The 13,958-nt window shown below is 44.1% G+C and overlaps 2 protein-coding genes and 1 long non-coding RNA gene across 6 annotated transcripts in view; 2 read left to right on the forward strand and 1 right to left on the reverse strand.

Moving 5' to 3' along the window:
- Window positions 1–8,940, reverse strand: part of PLAA (phospholipase A2 activating protein) — a 31,698-nt gene extending 22,758 nt beyond the window's left edge. Inside the window, 2 exon segments of the mRNA XM_084898266.1 lie at window positions 8,542–8,718; window positions 8,720–8,940. Coding sequence (XP_084754392.1) covers window positions 8,542–8,718; window positions 8,720–8,925 — 383 coding nt within the window. The 5' untranslated portion in view covers window positions 8,926–8,940.
- LOC311629827 lies at window positions 8,853–9,963 on the forward strand. Of its 2 annotated transcripts, none has more exons than XR_014796264.1 (2): window positions 8,853–9,211; window positions 9,673–9,963. It is a non-coding gene; the product is annotated as an uncharacterized lncRNA (long non-coding RNA). The 2 variants fall into 2 exon arrangements; XR_014796265.1 differs by having other exon boundaries at window positions 8,924–9,211; window positions 9,660–9,963.
- Window positions 9,964–13,549: 3,586 nt separating this feature from the next.
- IFT74 (intraflagellar transport 74) overlaps window positions 13,550–13,958 on the forward strand; it is a 315,492-nt gene continuing 315,083 nt past the window's right edge. For all 3 annotated transcript variants that reach the window (XR_014796263.1, XM_084898267.1, XM_084898268.1), the window contains exon 1: window positions 13,550–13,719. The gene's annotated coding sequence lies outside the window, so the exon portion shown is untranslated. The remainder of the gene's footprint in view (window positions 13,720–13,958) is intronic.

A 13,958-nucleotide genomic window follows, 5' to 3' on the forward strand; every position in this document is an offset into this window, starting at 1 on the left:
GGAAGGAAAGAGAGGGTAACAGATATATTAAGTTGCTTTCCTCATCCTCCGTTTTCATTTCTACTTATCAGTAATTGTTACGGTGAGAAATCCATGGTGAAGTGAAACATTCATGCAATTAGGATAATAGAACCCACTATCAATAAGCCTTCAACAGTGAGGACATTTTCACCCTAAGAAACGTAATTACCGGTATGTATCTAAATAGAATATCAAGCATTTTCAATATGCAAACTATAGGAACTAATACAGCTATGTATAAATGACTGCTCTAGGAACACAGCACATCAACTCCCTGGGGATCAGAAAGATTACCAATTTATACATACTTAGTCACTTAGCATCACGGACTTACATAACAAGTCTAACAACAGATTATGATATACTACACGGAAGGTGGTTAGTTACTGAGGATATAAATAATTATATATCTGACTCGAGCTAAATCAAGAAGTTTGCAGTCGAAAGAGATGAGATAAATACACATAAAGAGATTAAGACTTCTGAGTAAAGACTGAACATACTCATCTATTTTTACTCCCTTCCCAAACACCATTAACACAGTGTGTGTGTGCGTGTGTGTGTGTGTGTGTGTGTGTGTGCACACGTGTGCGGGGGGGGGGGGGGGGGGGGCAAATAATGCTGCTAATTTTTGAGCCTTTTGGGTATTCATGGGTAAATTGGTTCTCTACTTTCCCTGCCACCTGCCTAGAACTAATTTTTCTCATGTCTCCCAAGACTCTTACTACTTTCTGTCAGCTTCACTACTGGAAGTTATAGTCCTGTTTGTTTTTTGTTTTTTTTTCATTCTTCCTAGCCTTGTGGGTTTATGCCTTTCTTAAAGTATTTATGTACATATATATATACACACACATATAGATATATGCATGCAGACATGTATCTACGTATGTAGGCAGCAGGGAACCAACCTACCAATAAATCTCCAAAAAGCTATCAACAGCATTATGTATGTACCACTAAAAATGGGGACAATAAAAGGTAGGAACTAAAATAAGGAAGACTATTTGAAAGTTTTCAGAATCAGAAGTTGAATCATGTGGGGGGAAAAAAAATCTTCAAAGGAAGGTATTTGGTAGTAGCTATTTTTAAACTTGTCCACTTTATTTTGACGGGTTTTTAAAATGTGTTTTTAGAAATCATTTTATCAATAAACCCAAAGAAATATAAAAGATAGGATATGATTAAAAACAAACAAACAAAAAAAACTAATATTTAAACCACTAAATTGACCTGTGTGTGTCCTTGAGAATCCCAGTACAGATGTTTGCATGTATCTTTCTTATTCATCTGTGAATTTCTTAATGGCAGAATCCACACCTGGTTCTTTTTATCTTCTCAAGTTCCCAGCACATATTCTACATGGTGAGAATTAAGTAATTCTCAAATCAATAAGTAATACCTTAAGTACTAAGAAGAAAAAAGTAGCTAGACACCTCCCTCTTGCACCCCAGAAAGTCTGGAGCTTTTTTTTTTTTTTTTTTAAGCAAGGTCAGTCTTTGGGGACACAAAGCATAGTTGAACCCTGGGTATGAGAAACAGGTACAATCATAATGGAGGCCAAGACCACCAAAGACAAACTACTGGAGACCAAGCAGCCATCCTGTAGGCAGACCAGCCCAAGGAAATGGTCCACAGTTAACCCTACTTGAGGCTCACAGCCATTCAGCCCCACGATGAGGAGTGAGTGCTATTCATGTAGTGAGAAACTTTTAAGTTCTTCCCGCTTCACAGCCCAGAATAAGGATTATCAGACATCTGGGGAAAGGCTTCTCCAGCAGGAAATATATAACGAACAAAACAAAAGGGAGGGGCCGAAACCGGTTTGGCTCAGTGGATAGAGTCTGCAGACTGAAGGGTCCCAGGTTCGATTCCGGTCAAGGGCATGTACATTGGTTGCAGGCACATCCCTGGTGGGGGATGTGCAGGAGGCAGCTGATCGATGTTTCTCGTCGACATTTCTAGCTCTCTGTCCCTCTTCCTCACTGTGGAAAATCAATAAAATGTATTTTTTTAAAAAGGGAGGGGGGAAAAACAATTTAGAGGAAACAGACCACTAAGGATAAAATAACTTTAAAAAATCAGCCCTGGTAGAGTGGCTCAGTTGCTTGGAGTGTAGTCCTGTGCACCAAAGGGTCTCAGGGAACATTTCCAGGTTGCAGGTTCAATTCCCAGTTGGGGTATATACAGAAAGCAGCTGACCAATGTTTCTTTCTCTCCTCCACTTTTTCAAAAACATATCCTTAGTAAAGGAGTAACAAAAATTAAACAAAAAAACATCACTACCATATTCAGAGATATAAGATATTGCAGACATGAAACAAGAACATAATCTCAAAGTCAAGGCAATTTCAAGAAAGTATAGCAAAAAGAAAGAACAAGAGAATTAAAAAAGAAATTTAGAAACAGTTCAATATCTGGGTAAGTTCCAGAAAAGAGCACAGAAAAAATGAAGACAGAACCAAAGAATGAATTGAAGAAAATATCCCAGAACTTATGGATGAGTTTTCATATTAAAAGGGTCCACTAATGACACCCTGAACAATGGGTGAATAATTGATTGCCTTTTAGACAGAACAAAATAATAGATCAAGAATCAGAATGGCTCCAGCCATCTCAACTGTACACTAACGGCTAGCATACAATGGGACAAAGGCTTAAAAATATTGGAGGATATTATTTGAAAATTAGAATGATGCAAATATTTTAAATATTATTCCAGTAGCAAGGCAGAGTAAAATCCTTTTTGGACTTGCACTGCTTTCAGGAAGCTCCTGGAAGATGTGCTCCAGTAAGAAAGACATCAAGAAACAAAACTAAGAAAGAGAAGTAAAAGGATATTGTGCTCTAGCTGGTTTGGCTTAGTGGATCGAACCTCATCCTGCAGTCTGAAGGGTCCCAGATTTGATTCTAGTCAAAGGCACATGCACAGGTTGCAAGCTCGATCCCCAATGATTCTCTCTCATCACTGATGTTTCCATCACTCTCGCTTTCCTCTCCTCTCTGATATCAATAAAAACATATTTTAAAAAAAAAACTCTGTAATAAAAGCACCAGGGTGTAACGACCGACCCATACCAAAGGCTGACCATCAGGAAGTCAGCACTGGGTTGCCAGGCAAACCCAGCGCTGACTACTGCGACTGCAGGCTGGGTGACCTAGCAGTGACTGCAAAGGGGGCTTTGAATCAGGCCCAGAAAGAGACCTGAAGAGAGAAGTAGGGGCTGATCTGTAGCGTGTGAGGCAGCTTTTGACCAGCACTTGTCTCTCTCTTTCTCTCAAAAACTGGTCAGCATCCCTGCTTCCATTTCTCTTCTAGTCTCCACCAGGGCTGCTGATCAGCCCTACCTTTCTAATCAGGCCCTGTTGATAGGCCCAGAGATGCTGAATGGCATAGTAACTAACCAATCAGAACCAAATCTGGGTGAATGTAAAAAGCCAATGGTTGCCTAGGAGGTGGAGCTTTTGACGCTGACTGGCATACAAATTGACCAATTAGAACCAAATTGACCAGCAGGGGAGGGCAATTGGGGGCAGAGCAGGCCAGTAGGGGAGGGCAGTTAGAGGTGGGCAGGCAGGCGGGCGGGCGGGCGGTTAGGAGCCGGCAGTCCCAGATTGTGAGAGGGATGTCCAACTTCCAGTTTAGGCCCAATCCCTAAACCAGGGGTCTTCAAACTACGGCCCGCGGGCCACATGCAGCCCCCAGGGGAGTCTGATCCTGCCCGCCAGGTTTTTTGGGCAGTGAGCGCAGCCAAGGTGTTACAGTAGGAATTAGTAGTTCATATAGTCCGGCCCTCCAGCTCTCTGAGGGACCGTGATCTGGCCCCCACTTTAAAAAATTTGAGGACCCCTGCGCCTAAACCATCAGTCGGACACCCCCCAAGGGGTCCTGATTGGAGATTGGAGAGGATGCAGGCTGGGCTGAGAGACCACCCCCTCCATGCACTGGGAGAATTTCATGCACTGGGCCGCGAGTAAATAAATAAAACACAAGAGGTCCAAAAGGGAAGAGAGGAGATGATAATAAAGGGAGGTCGTAGGATTAGTTGTGTACCAGGGGCAGACACAGGTGGTTAGAAAGTTTCCACCAAAAGAAGGACAAAACTGTAAAATATCCAATTATGTCTAAGTCTTGAAAAGAGAGAGATAAACAACTAGCATTTAAAGCTGAACTAGTGAGACATAGAAAATTAAGCAAATGAAAACCCAAAATAAGGGAATTAGCTATAGGGAGATCATAAAAATAGTTGAAGTTATTAGTTTACTCCATAGCATAGGTGCACACAGACTCTGTACTGTCACAATACTGATTCAGTTTAAATGAAGTCGATTTAAGCGCATATGTGATGGGCATTGGCAGAAAGTGAAAAGAGCTAAATGCTCATATTCCACAATAAGATCTATAGAAAATACCTGAAATACACTATTTGAAAAATAAAACTAGCAATATAGTCATGCACTGCATATGATGGTAATCCCGTAAGATTACAATGGAGTGGGTTACATATCTGTAGTGATGCTGGTATAAACAAACCTACTGGCTACCACTCATATGAAAATATAGCACATACAATTATGTACTTGATAATGATAATAAAAGGCCACATAACTAGTTTATGTATTTACTATACTATGCATTTTACGGTGTTACACTGCAGGAGCCTCATACATCTGTTTATGGCGTCTCTGAATTTGTATCACTGTCTCTGTGCATGATTTAACCAGGTGTTGTTTTGTACAGTAATGTGCTGTACAGAACTGTATCTTAAGAGCATATAGCCTAGTTGTGTAGTCAGGCTATATCATTTAGATTAGTGTATGTGAACTCTGCGGTTCGCACAGCGAAATCAATTATCAACACTTTTCTCAGAATGTATCCCCCTAGTTAAGCAGCACATGTATAGCATTTTATATACAGAAAAGAAAGCAAAATAAAAAATAAGCAATTAGGAGATGAAAATTTTGCCTTCAAGAAATGGAAATGGGGCCCTAACCAGTTTGGCTCAGTGGATAGAGCATCGGCCTGTGGACTGAAGGGTCCCAGGTCTGATTGTGGTCAATGGCATGTACTTTGGTTGTGGGCACATCCCCAGTGGGGGGTGTGCAGGAGGCGGCTGGTCGATGTTTCTCTCTCATCAATGTTTCTAACTCTCTATCCCTCTCCCTTCCTCTCTGTAAAAATCAATAAAATATATATAAGCACAACCAATGGACACCAGTGGGTGGGATGAGGGCATGTGACAGGGGATAGGGATGGCTGGGGGAAGGTCAATGTGGGGGGTGGCGGAGGAGATATATGTACTACTATACGTAATACTTTAAACAATAAAATAAAAAATAAAAATAAAAAAGGAAATGCGGAGTGGGAAGGGACTTTCTCCGTTTTAACAAACCTCATAGAAGTATTTGTCTAAGGTCCCAAAGTGATGAGTGTTTATGAGACCATGGCATAGTCAGGAGAGATTTAATGCAGGATGTAAAATCTGTGGTTGTGTCTTCCAATATATGGATAGTTTTCAAAAGGCAAAGCATAGCTGTGATAGACTTGAGAAATCCAGTTTAATGTGAAGTGGGCTTATAGCGTCCTGAAGCAATCTCAAAGAATGGTATGCTGACTGGTTCAGTTTAATGTACAACCAAAAACAAACAAACAAACAAAAAACCAGAAAGAAAATATATCTCCTTTCTGAAGGACTGTCAGAAGGCCCAGGTATTTTGGGGATTCCCAATGGACTTTTGAGAAAGATGAGGTATCTAGTCAACCCTTGAACTATTTTGCATCCCTGAAACTAAATTCCCCCATCATTTCCAGTCCATCCCTACACCACCTGATCCAGAAACCTAAGGAACACAACCTTCATTAACTACTTGGCTCCAAACGTTTTACAGCACTTCATTACTGAATTAATATGCAATGAAATAAAAATTGTCAGGATAGCCAAAACCCGTATGGCTCAGTGGTAGAGCGTCGGTCTGTGGACTGAGGGGTCCCAGGTTCAATTCGGTCAAAGGCATGGACATTGGTTGCGGGCACATCGCCCGTAGGGGGTGTGCAAGAGGCAGCTGGTCGATGTTTCGCTCTCATCGACGTTTCTAGCTCTCTCTCTCTCTCCCTTCCTCTCTGTAAAAAAAAAAAAAAAAAAAATCAATAAAATATGTCAGGATATCAGACTGAAAACATTTTTGTAACACTAAAAGTATGGTTGAGACACTCTATTTTGGGGTGCGGAAGAAGTGACTATGAGATGCTCTACCCTAAGCAACTGAAAATGAAAATAAAACTATCTTCTCTCTCTAATCACCTACCATCTAGCCCTGTGCCTGGCACAATGCAGGCTCTCAATCAGTGTCAGGTGAAAAAAATACATAACTACATTTTGAAAAACAAAACAAACAATACCAGTTAAACAAAAGAACCAGTTTTCAGATAGAGGATCATTTCAGCCCGAAGTTCCTCAAGTTCCTGGTAAACACAATCACTCCAGTGATTTAAGTTCTTGTCAACCTAGCTCACTCATACACCACATGTACAGATGGAGCCATCACATCTGGCATCCACTTTCGATACCCTTCACTTCAATGTTTAAATCCTCTTGGACACGTGCTTCTACTGACCTCAATTTTAAATGTGCACATTAACAGCAATTGTATTCAAATACACACTACCATTATGAGGTGGTTTGGAATATCACAAAAACCTTAGAAGAGACCTTTAGAAGCCATCTCCAATTCAATACAGGAGTCTGCTCTACAATATCCCTAGTCTAGTCTACCATGTCTTGGCTACACTACTGCAAAAGCCTCTAAAATGATCTACTTCCACATTTCCCCTTGACAATCTGTCCTCCACCAGCAGCTAGCAGGAATTTCTCAACAGGTAAATCCAATCATACTGCTGCTCCTCGCTTGAAACCCTTGGGGCTTCCAACTACCACAACCCTTCCTCAGCCCTCAAAGACTTGCCCCACCTGACAGCTCACTCCCTCCTGCACAAAGGGGCTTTCTTCTTTCTCAATCCAGGGCCGCTGTGTTGGTCCCTCTACCACCTACAGTACTCCTCCAATTCAACCTTCCTTATTCCTCGATCCCATGACAAACTCCATCTGTGTCAGATTAATAAATGAAAAGACTTGCTCACAGAGGTTTCCTTCTTTAACATCTCTCTCCACTCAACTCTATATGGATCCTGGTTTTCCTCCTGCCAAATATGTAATTATTTTTTACTAGTGGCCCGATGCACGAAATTCATGCACGGGGTGGTGGATGTCTCTCAGGCCGGCCTGGGACGCCTCGGGGGATGTCCAACTGTTGATGCCCCAGGGATCGGGTCTAAACTGGCAGTCGGACATTCCTCTGACAATCTGGGACCACTGGCTCCTAACTACTCACCTGCCTGCCTGCCTGCCTGATTGTCCCTAACCACCCTGCCTGCTGGCCTGCTCATCCCCAACTTTCCCCCCTTTCCTCTCTGTTGGCCTGATCACCACCAACTGCCCTCCCCTCCTGGCCTGGTCTGCCTCTACCCAGCCACATGGCTTTGTCCAGAAGGTCTTGTGGTTTAGTTAGCATATTAACCTTTTATTAGTATAGAAGATTGTTTTTTAATCCACCTTCTTTTCCACATTATAAGCAAGTTCTATGAAACACAGAACTTGTCTGTCCTCTTAATCCAGGATATCAAACAAATTAGAGGGCATATGATAACCCATAGTTATCATCTGAATTTATGGATAACCCAAACTCTGTATGAAACCTCCACTGATGGGAGGCTAACAAAGTAACTCCCCTCAGTTTTTCCTTCTGAACTGAAATCGGTTTCCCAGGTCCTAAATTTCCGCTTTACCATCAGCCAAATCAAGGCTGAACTCTTGGAACTTGATTTGGCCTGGAGCTCACTTAACCTTCTGTGCCTTTATTATGTTAGTTAGGAGGCAATGGACTTTCTCTCCTCAAAAAAAAGCACCACATCCCTCACACGTCCATAAAACATCTGAGAGATTTCATACCCTCCCTCTAAGCCCATCCCAGACCCCAGACTAAGAAACTCTGACAACTTGGGACAACTTTCCGCAATGCGATTTGTGAGGACTAGGGTTCTCACATGGGAAGGAAGACTACAGAGCAAATTCCAGAGCGGATGCTTTCACGCTGCCTCCTTCAGGGCGGTGAGCGGGAGGCGCCCATCCATTTTTTAAAATCTCAAAGCAACACGGGACATCATCGTCCAAAAAACTGAAGCCCCAAGAGGAAAGAAAGTTCGTCCAAGGTCACCCACTCACTAGAAATCAGGTCCGGACCCGAAAGCAGGTCTCTGTCCACCCCCCACTCCACCCCCCAATCCGCTGCTTCCTCCACCGCGCGCCCCGAGAGCCCGGGCTCTGGGAACCAGGAGGGAACGCAGCCGGGAAGGGAGGGAGGGACGGAGGGAGCGGGCGGAAGAAGGAAGATTCGCTCTCTCCCCACTCGCGGCGGGAAGCGTGCACCCCAGTCAGGGCGAGGGGGTGCCGGGCTCGCGGCGCTCACCTGTCCGGGACCCAGAGGCGGGTGGTGCGGTCCCGGGACACGGACACAAAGGCCCCCGGCGGGTAGAGGCAGCACACCAGGCCCCGCACGTCCAGCTCGTGGCCCTGGAGCGAGCAGCTCAGTCGGTACCTGGCGGCGCCGCCGCTCTCCATGGCCCCGGTCGGTCGGCCGCTCGGGGGCGCCCGGGCCGGGCCGCGAGCGGGATCCGCGGGCCGGGGCGGCGGGGTGGGCGAAGGGCCGCGGAGGCAGAGGGACGTGCAGGGCAGAGGCAGAGCTCCGTGACCGGAAGAGCCCGAGCGCCTGTGCGGAAGGGCGGCCGGGAAGGGGCGCGCCGGGCGGGCCGAGTGACACAGCAACCCTGACAGGCACGCCGGAATTTATCATCAGCGCTGGCCGGTGACGCAAGCCGTGCGCGCCGCCCGCCTGCCCGCGGGGAGCGAGGCTGCTGTCCACTGCGCTCGGGACGGGGAGTCTGGGGGTCCGGGGAAGCCACGAAGCCCGCCCGGTGTGCCCCGGCGTCTCTAACCCGGCCCTGGCCAAGGCCGCATTTTGTTTTGTTTTCCTGAGCCCGGGCTGAGCCGTACGGTACACCCCGGGAGGCAGGCTGGGACTACAAATCCCACAATGCCGCGCGACGGTGTGGCGTGAGCCGCAGATGCGCGTAATCCTGGTAGGTAGTTTAAATCTTGTGTCTGCGGAGCTCAGGTTTACTGACGTTACTTAAAGAGACCTGTTAGGGCAGCTTTCTGTGGATTTCTCCAAACCTGTGCATAGGCTCCTGATAGCTTAACAAGTTAAACGTGTGTGTTTTGGGTTTTTTTGGTTTTTTTTGTTTTTTGTTTTTTTGTTTTTGTTTGGTTTTTTTAAATTAAGACGAGAGAATTAGGGGCCAAATTGGAAACAATCGCTTGCCTTAAATTCTGTGAACACTAAACTGGGGTCTTGGTAGTTAAAACATAGTATTTTGTGTTAAGCATTTTAAAGATTTCAAATAGTTTCAACTCATGTTGATAAGAGGATTTATAATCTGATAGCGCACTAAATTAATTTGAAAAAAATAATTATTTTAATTCCTAGAACACATACGTATGTGAATAGGGGGTTACATTTTTCTTAAGTTTCCTTTTTAAGGCTTGTGCAAAGCGATTAAGGAAGTGATCAGCTGTGCATCCAGCAAGCAGAACCTATAAGCATGGTCAGACCAACCCACCAGGAGTCAAAACATCATCTCGTCACCTGATGATTAAGGACAATCGCTGACTTCTTCGGAGGCCTCCTGAAGATGAATTCCATTCACCCTAGCCCCTTCCCGCTTTATAATCCTGTTCCTTGCACCTTGCTGTAAGACAGGATTTGAGTGCTTATAAGCTCCCTATCTTCTTGTTGGGCTAGCCTTCTCAATAAATGCCTTATATGATTCAACCCTGCCTTCCTTATTGAACACAGCGACAGGCAGCCCCACCCCAACAAGGGGTTTCCCAGTAACAACATCTGTAAACAAATGAGAAGTGCTGAATCCCCCTCCCATTTGTTCATCTGTAAACAAATGAGAAGTGCTGAATCCCCCTCCCATTTGTTCTGGCCAGGGCTCCCCCTCACTGAGGGGGAGCCCTGGCCAGATTGTCTTCCCATGCACCAAAATGGTCACAGGTTTATTCCTGGTCAGGGCCCATACCCCTTTGCCCGTTTCATACCCAGTAGGGTGTATTCAGGGGACAATAATTGATGTTTCTCTCTCTCTCCCTTTCTCCCTCTCTCTAAAATCAATAAAAACATTTAAAAGTATGAAAAAAGTAAAAGCACCAAGGAGGAGTCCGTGGCTGGGTAACTCAGCTGCTTAGAAGTCCTCCAGATAGCCAAGGTTGTGGGTTGGATCCCCGTCAGGACACATACAAGAATCAATGAATGCATTAAAAAAAAAAAAAAAAAAAAAAAAAAAAAAGTGGAACAACAGATCATCTCTTTCTCAAAAAAAAAAAAAAAAAAAAAAAAAAAAAAAAAAAATTAAAACAATAAAAGCTCTAAGGGAAGAAATACCCATAACATCAATAACCTCTCCAACAATATATGGAGTGGTTGGACAGTTAAAGTTTGTAGGGGAAGGAATCTTTTCTTTCTACCCTTTAGATTTTCTGCTGGAGCTCTGTAACAAAAGATTAGCAGGAAAAAAAAACTAACAAGTTTGTTAATATGTCATATATTCAAGAGAAAAACTCAGAAATGAGTGACTCATAAAGGTGGCTAGAGCATCTTAACAAAGGAACAATAAATTTTTATGTAAGCAACAAAAAGAAAATGACCTTACATTTTTACAGGCATAAAGTTATGGAAAGGCAAATATGTGAGAAACATATGGTAGGTGAAGATGAATTAGTATAGTTGGTTGTGTAGGTTCCTCATGTGCAGGAAGGGAAATCTTTGAAAACTTATGTCCTCTTTTGAGGAAATAGAGGAATTTTAAAGAGCTTTTCTTGTATCTGCTTTTCAATTGTCTTCAGCTCAAAATAATCCTTATACCAAAGTGACATATTCTGAGGTGGCAAATTCGACTACCCTTCACTACAATGACCAAAAGGAAAAAAAATGACCACTATGAATATGTTGGGATCAAGTTGTATAGTTTAATAAAAATATTTTACAAACGTAAGAGTGAGAACTTAGCCCCGTATCATTATTTTGTCATAGTATTCCAGGGCAGGAGAAGTAGGGAAACTGAGACAGGAAAGTTAAAACAAGGCCAAACAGTATGGGCAATCTGCAGCCAGCTAGTAACTAACAAGCCTTTGTCTTCCCCAGCCAAGCACATGAGGGCAAATGATCAACAGAACCTCCCTCATGAGAGAATAAAGAAAGGGAGGAGGAAAGGGGAAAGGAAAAAAAAAGGGCAGTTTTACTCCCTAAGCCAGTAGTTCTCAACCTTTCTAATTCCCCGGCCCTTTAATACAGTTCCCCATGTTGTGGTGACCCCCAACCATAAAATTATCTTCGTTGCTACTTCATAACTATAGTAATGTAAATATCTGTGTTTTCCGATGGTCTTAGGCGACCCTGCTAGGGGTTCTCAGTGACCCACAGGTTGGGAACCACTGCTGTAGAGCCCAAGACCATTGGAAAACACAGATACTTACAATTCATAACAGTAGCAAAGTTACAGTTAGGAAGTAGCAACGAAAATAATTTTATGGTTGGGGGGTCACCACAACATGAGGAACTGTATTAAAGGGTCTCATCGTTAGAAAGGTTGAGAACCACTGCGCCTAAGCAGAGAAGCCAGAAGTCTCCAGACTTGGCAAGAAAAAGTTGCCAGGTGTTCTCATAATTTCTGGGAAGGCCATAACAAATAAAAATAAATAAATAAATAAATAAATAAAGTGAGTGGGGCTGTATCAAATTTCAGCAGAGGAAATTTGAGGCCTATAGACAGAAAGGTACATAATGCCTCAGGGTGCCATCCAACCTGCTCTTCAGATTAGCTAAGATGTGCTACATAAGCCAGGTGTATAGGTTTGCTTGCTTTGTGTTTGCTTATTTTCAATAAGGATGCATGCTTTCAATGCTTTAATAAATTGGCTTTTCACAACGCAGTCAAGGTCTCTCGTGTAAATTCGTTTCTATGAGAAGAGAAGGACTGAGGGTGGGGACAGCCCTCTCCCACGGGCTCAGGGGGCTGTTTTGTCTGCTAACACGTCTCTGGTATTGGTGAGAGGTGTCTAATAATAACTTTGTATTGTGTTGGTTTTAAACCACTTTCACGCAGGCACAGAATAAATTTGGAGATAAATAATGTATGTGAGTGGGAAATAATGTGAAGTCTGATGTATACACATGTAATGGCGGTACTGTGTAGCCGGACCCCTATCACCTGCAATAACATTTAAGGTCCGTCTATATGTAGGAAGACAAGAAAATAAACTGCAAGTTATTTAATTAGACAGGTGCAGCATTTCTTATATTGGTTTTCTTCTTAAAAACACCGATTTTAAAATAATTTTTTAAAAAAACGACTTGCAATTTTTTCTCACCCATTCTCACAAATGTGAATCAAAAGAGCTCTGAAAGGAAGCTTAAAGATGTGAAGCTTCCAGTAAGATGAGGAGGAGCAGAAGGCACCAGAATTGCATCCATAGGTAATGCTGTGTTGTGCACCATGTGCAATCCCAACAGGAAGGAAAGCTACCTCTAACTGGAAGTAAAAAGTCTGTGCAATGCTGCCTCCCACAGAATAGCACCAAACAACTTTTATTAAAAACTCAACCTACTGCCCGGCTGGTGTGGCTCAGTGGTTCAGTTTTGTGACCCCTGAGCCAAGAGGTCACTGGTTGGACTCCCTGGCAGGGAACCTGCCTGGGTTGCAGGCTGGATCCCCAGCAGGGTGGGTGCAAAAGGTAGAGAGTCAGTGTTTCTCCATCAGGGATGTTTTCTCCTCTCCCTCTTTCTTCCTCTCTAAAAAATCAACACATTGCCAAAACCGGTTTGGCTTAGTGGATGTAGCATAGGCCTGCGGACTGAAGGGTCCCAAGTTCAATTCCAGTCAAGGGCATGTACCAAGGTTGCTGGCACATCCCCACTAGGAGGTGTGCAAGAGGCAGCTGATTGATGTTTATTTTTTATCGATGTCTCTAATTCTTTATTCCTCTCCCTTCCTCTCTGTAAAAAATAAAATTAAATTAAAAAATCAATAAAATATATTTAAAAAAATAAAAAATCAAAACATTAAAACAAAACAACGTATTACAAGGTAACAGACAGGAGAGTGCATAGGAAAATAATAAACCCTGTGAGTACAGGTCGGTCACACAAACGGAGGGCTTGTTCTGATTATTTTAAACAAAACCCACAAGGTTTTCAAATAAAATATTTCCCAGTCCGCTGGCTGTCTCCCATTCTTCCCAGAAAAAGCCAGTGACTCAATTCTCGCGAGAACTTTGTACTCTCGCTTGGCCCGTAGGTACTAGGAGTCGAGGCCAAGGATTGGCCAACCAGGAGGCGGGGCCTCTTCCGCCCCGCCCCCGTTGCCGGGATACGCGGAGGCGCGGAGCCTCCCGTGGTTTCAGCCCAGTGGGCCCCAGAAAGCTGCTCCAGGGTGGGCGAGTGGGCGCCTCTGCGGGGCGGACTGGTGCTCCCGGTGGTGGCTGAGCCGAGCCTGCCGACCTCCCTCCACCTGCCGCGCCAGCACAGGTGAGAAATCCTGAGTCCCCGCTCCCCCCATCCCTCCGGGCCCATTATCTCACCTTGGAGATGCTGCTGCGCTCAAACAAAACAAGTCCGATTTCTCCGTGTTTCAGTGATTCTCAGGCCGGTCGCCGGGCCAAAGCGTGCACGGATCCCTCTCGCTGTCCCCTAAGCAGACCTGCCAGGGCCAGGCCAATGGGAAGGATTCAGGAGCCGCAAAGGAACAATTCTTAGGGTTCAGAGAT

This window comes from Pipistrellus hanaki (assembly GCF_964339955.1).
Source record: "Pipistrellus hanaki genome assembly, chromosome: 11".
Taxonomy (NCBI): Eukaryota; Metazoa; Chordata; class Mammalia; order Chiroptera; family Vespertilionidae; genus Pipistrellus; species Pipistrellus hanaki.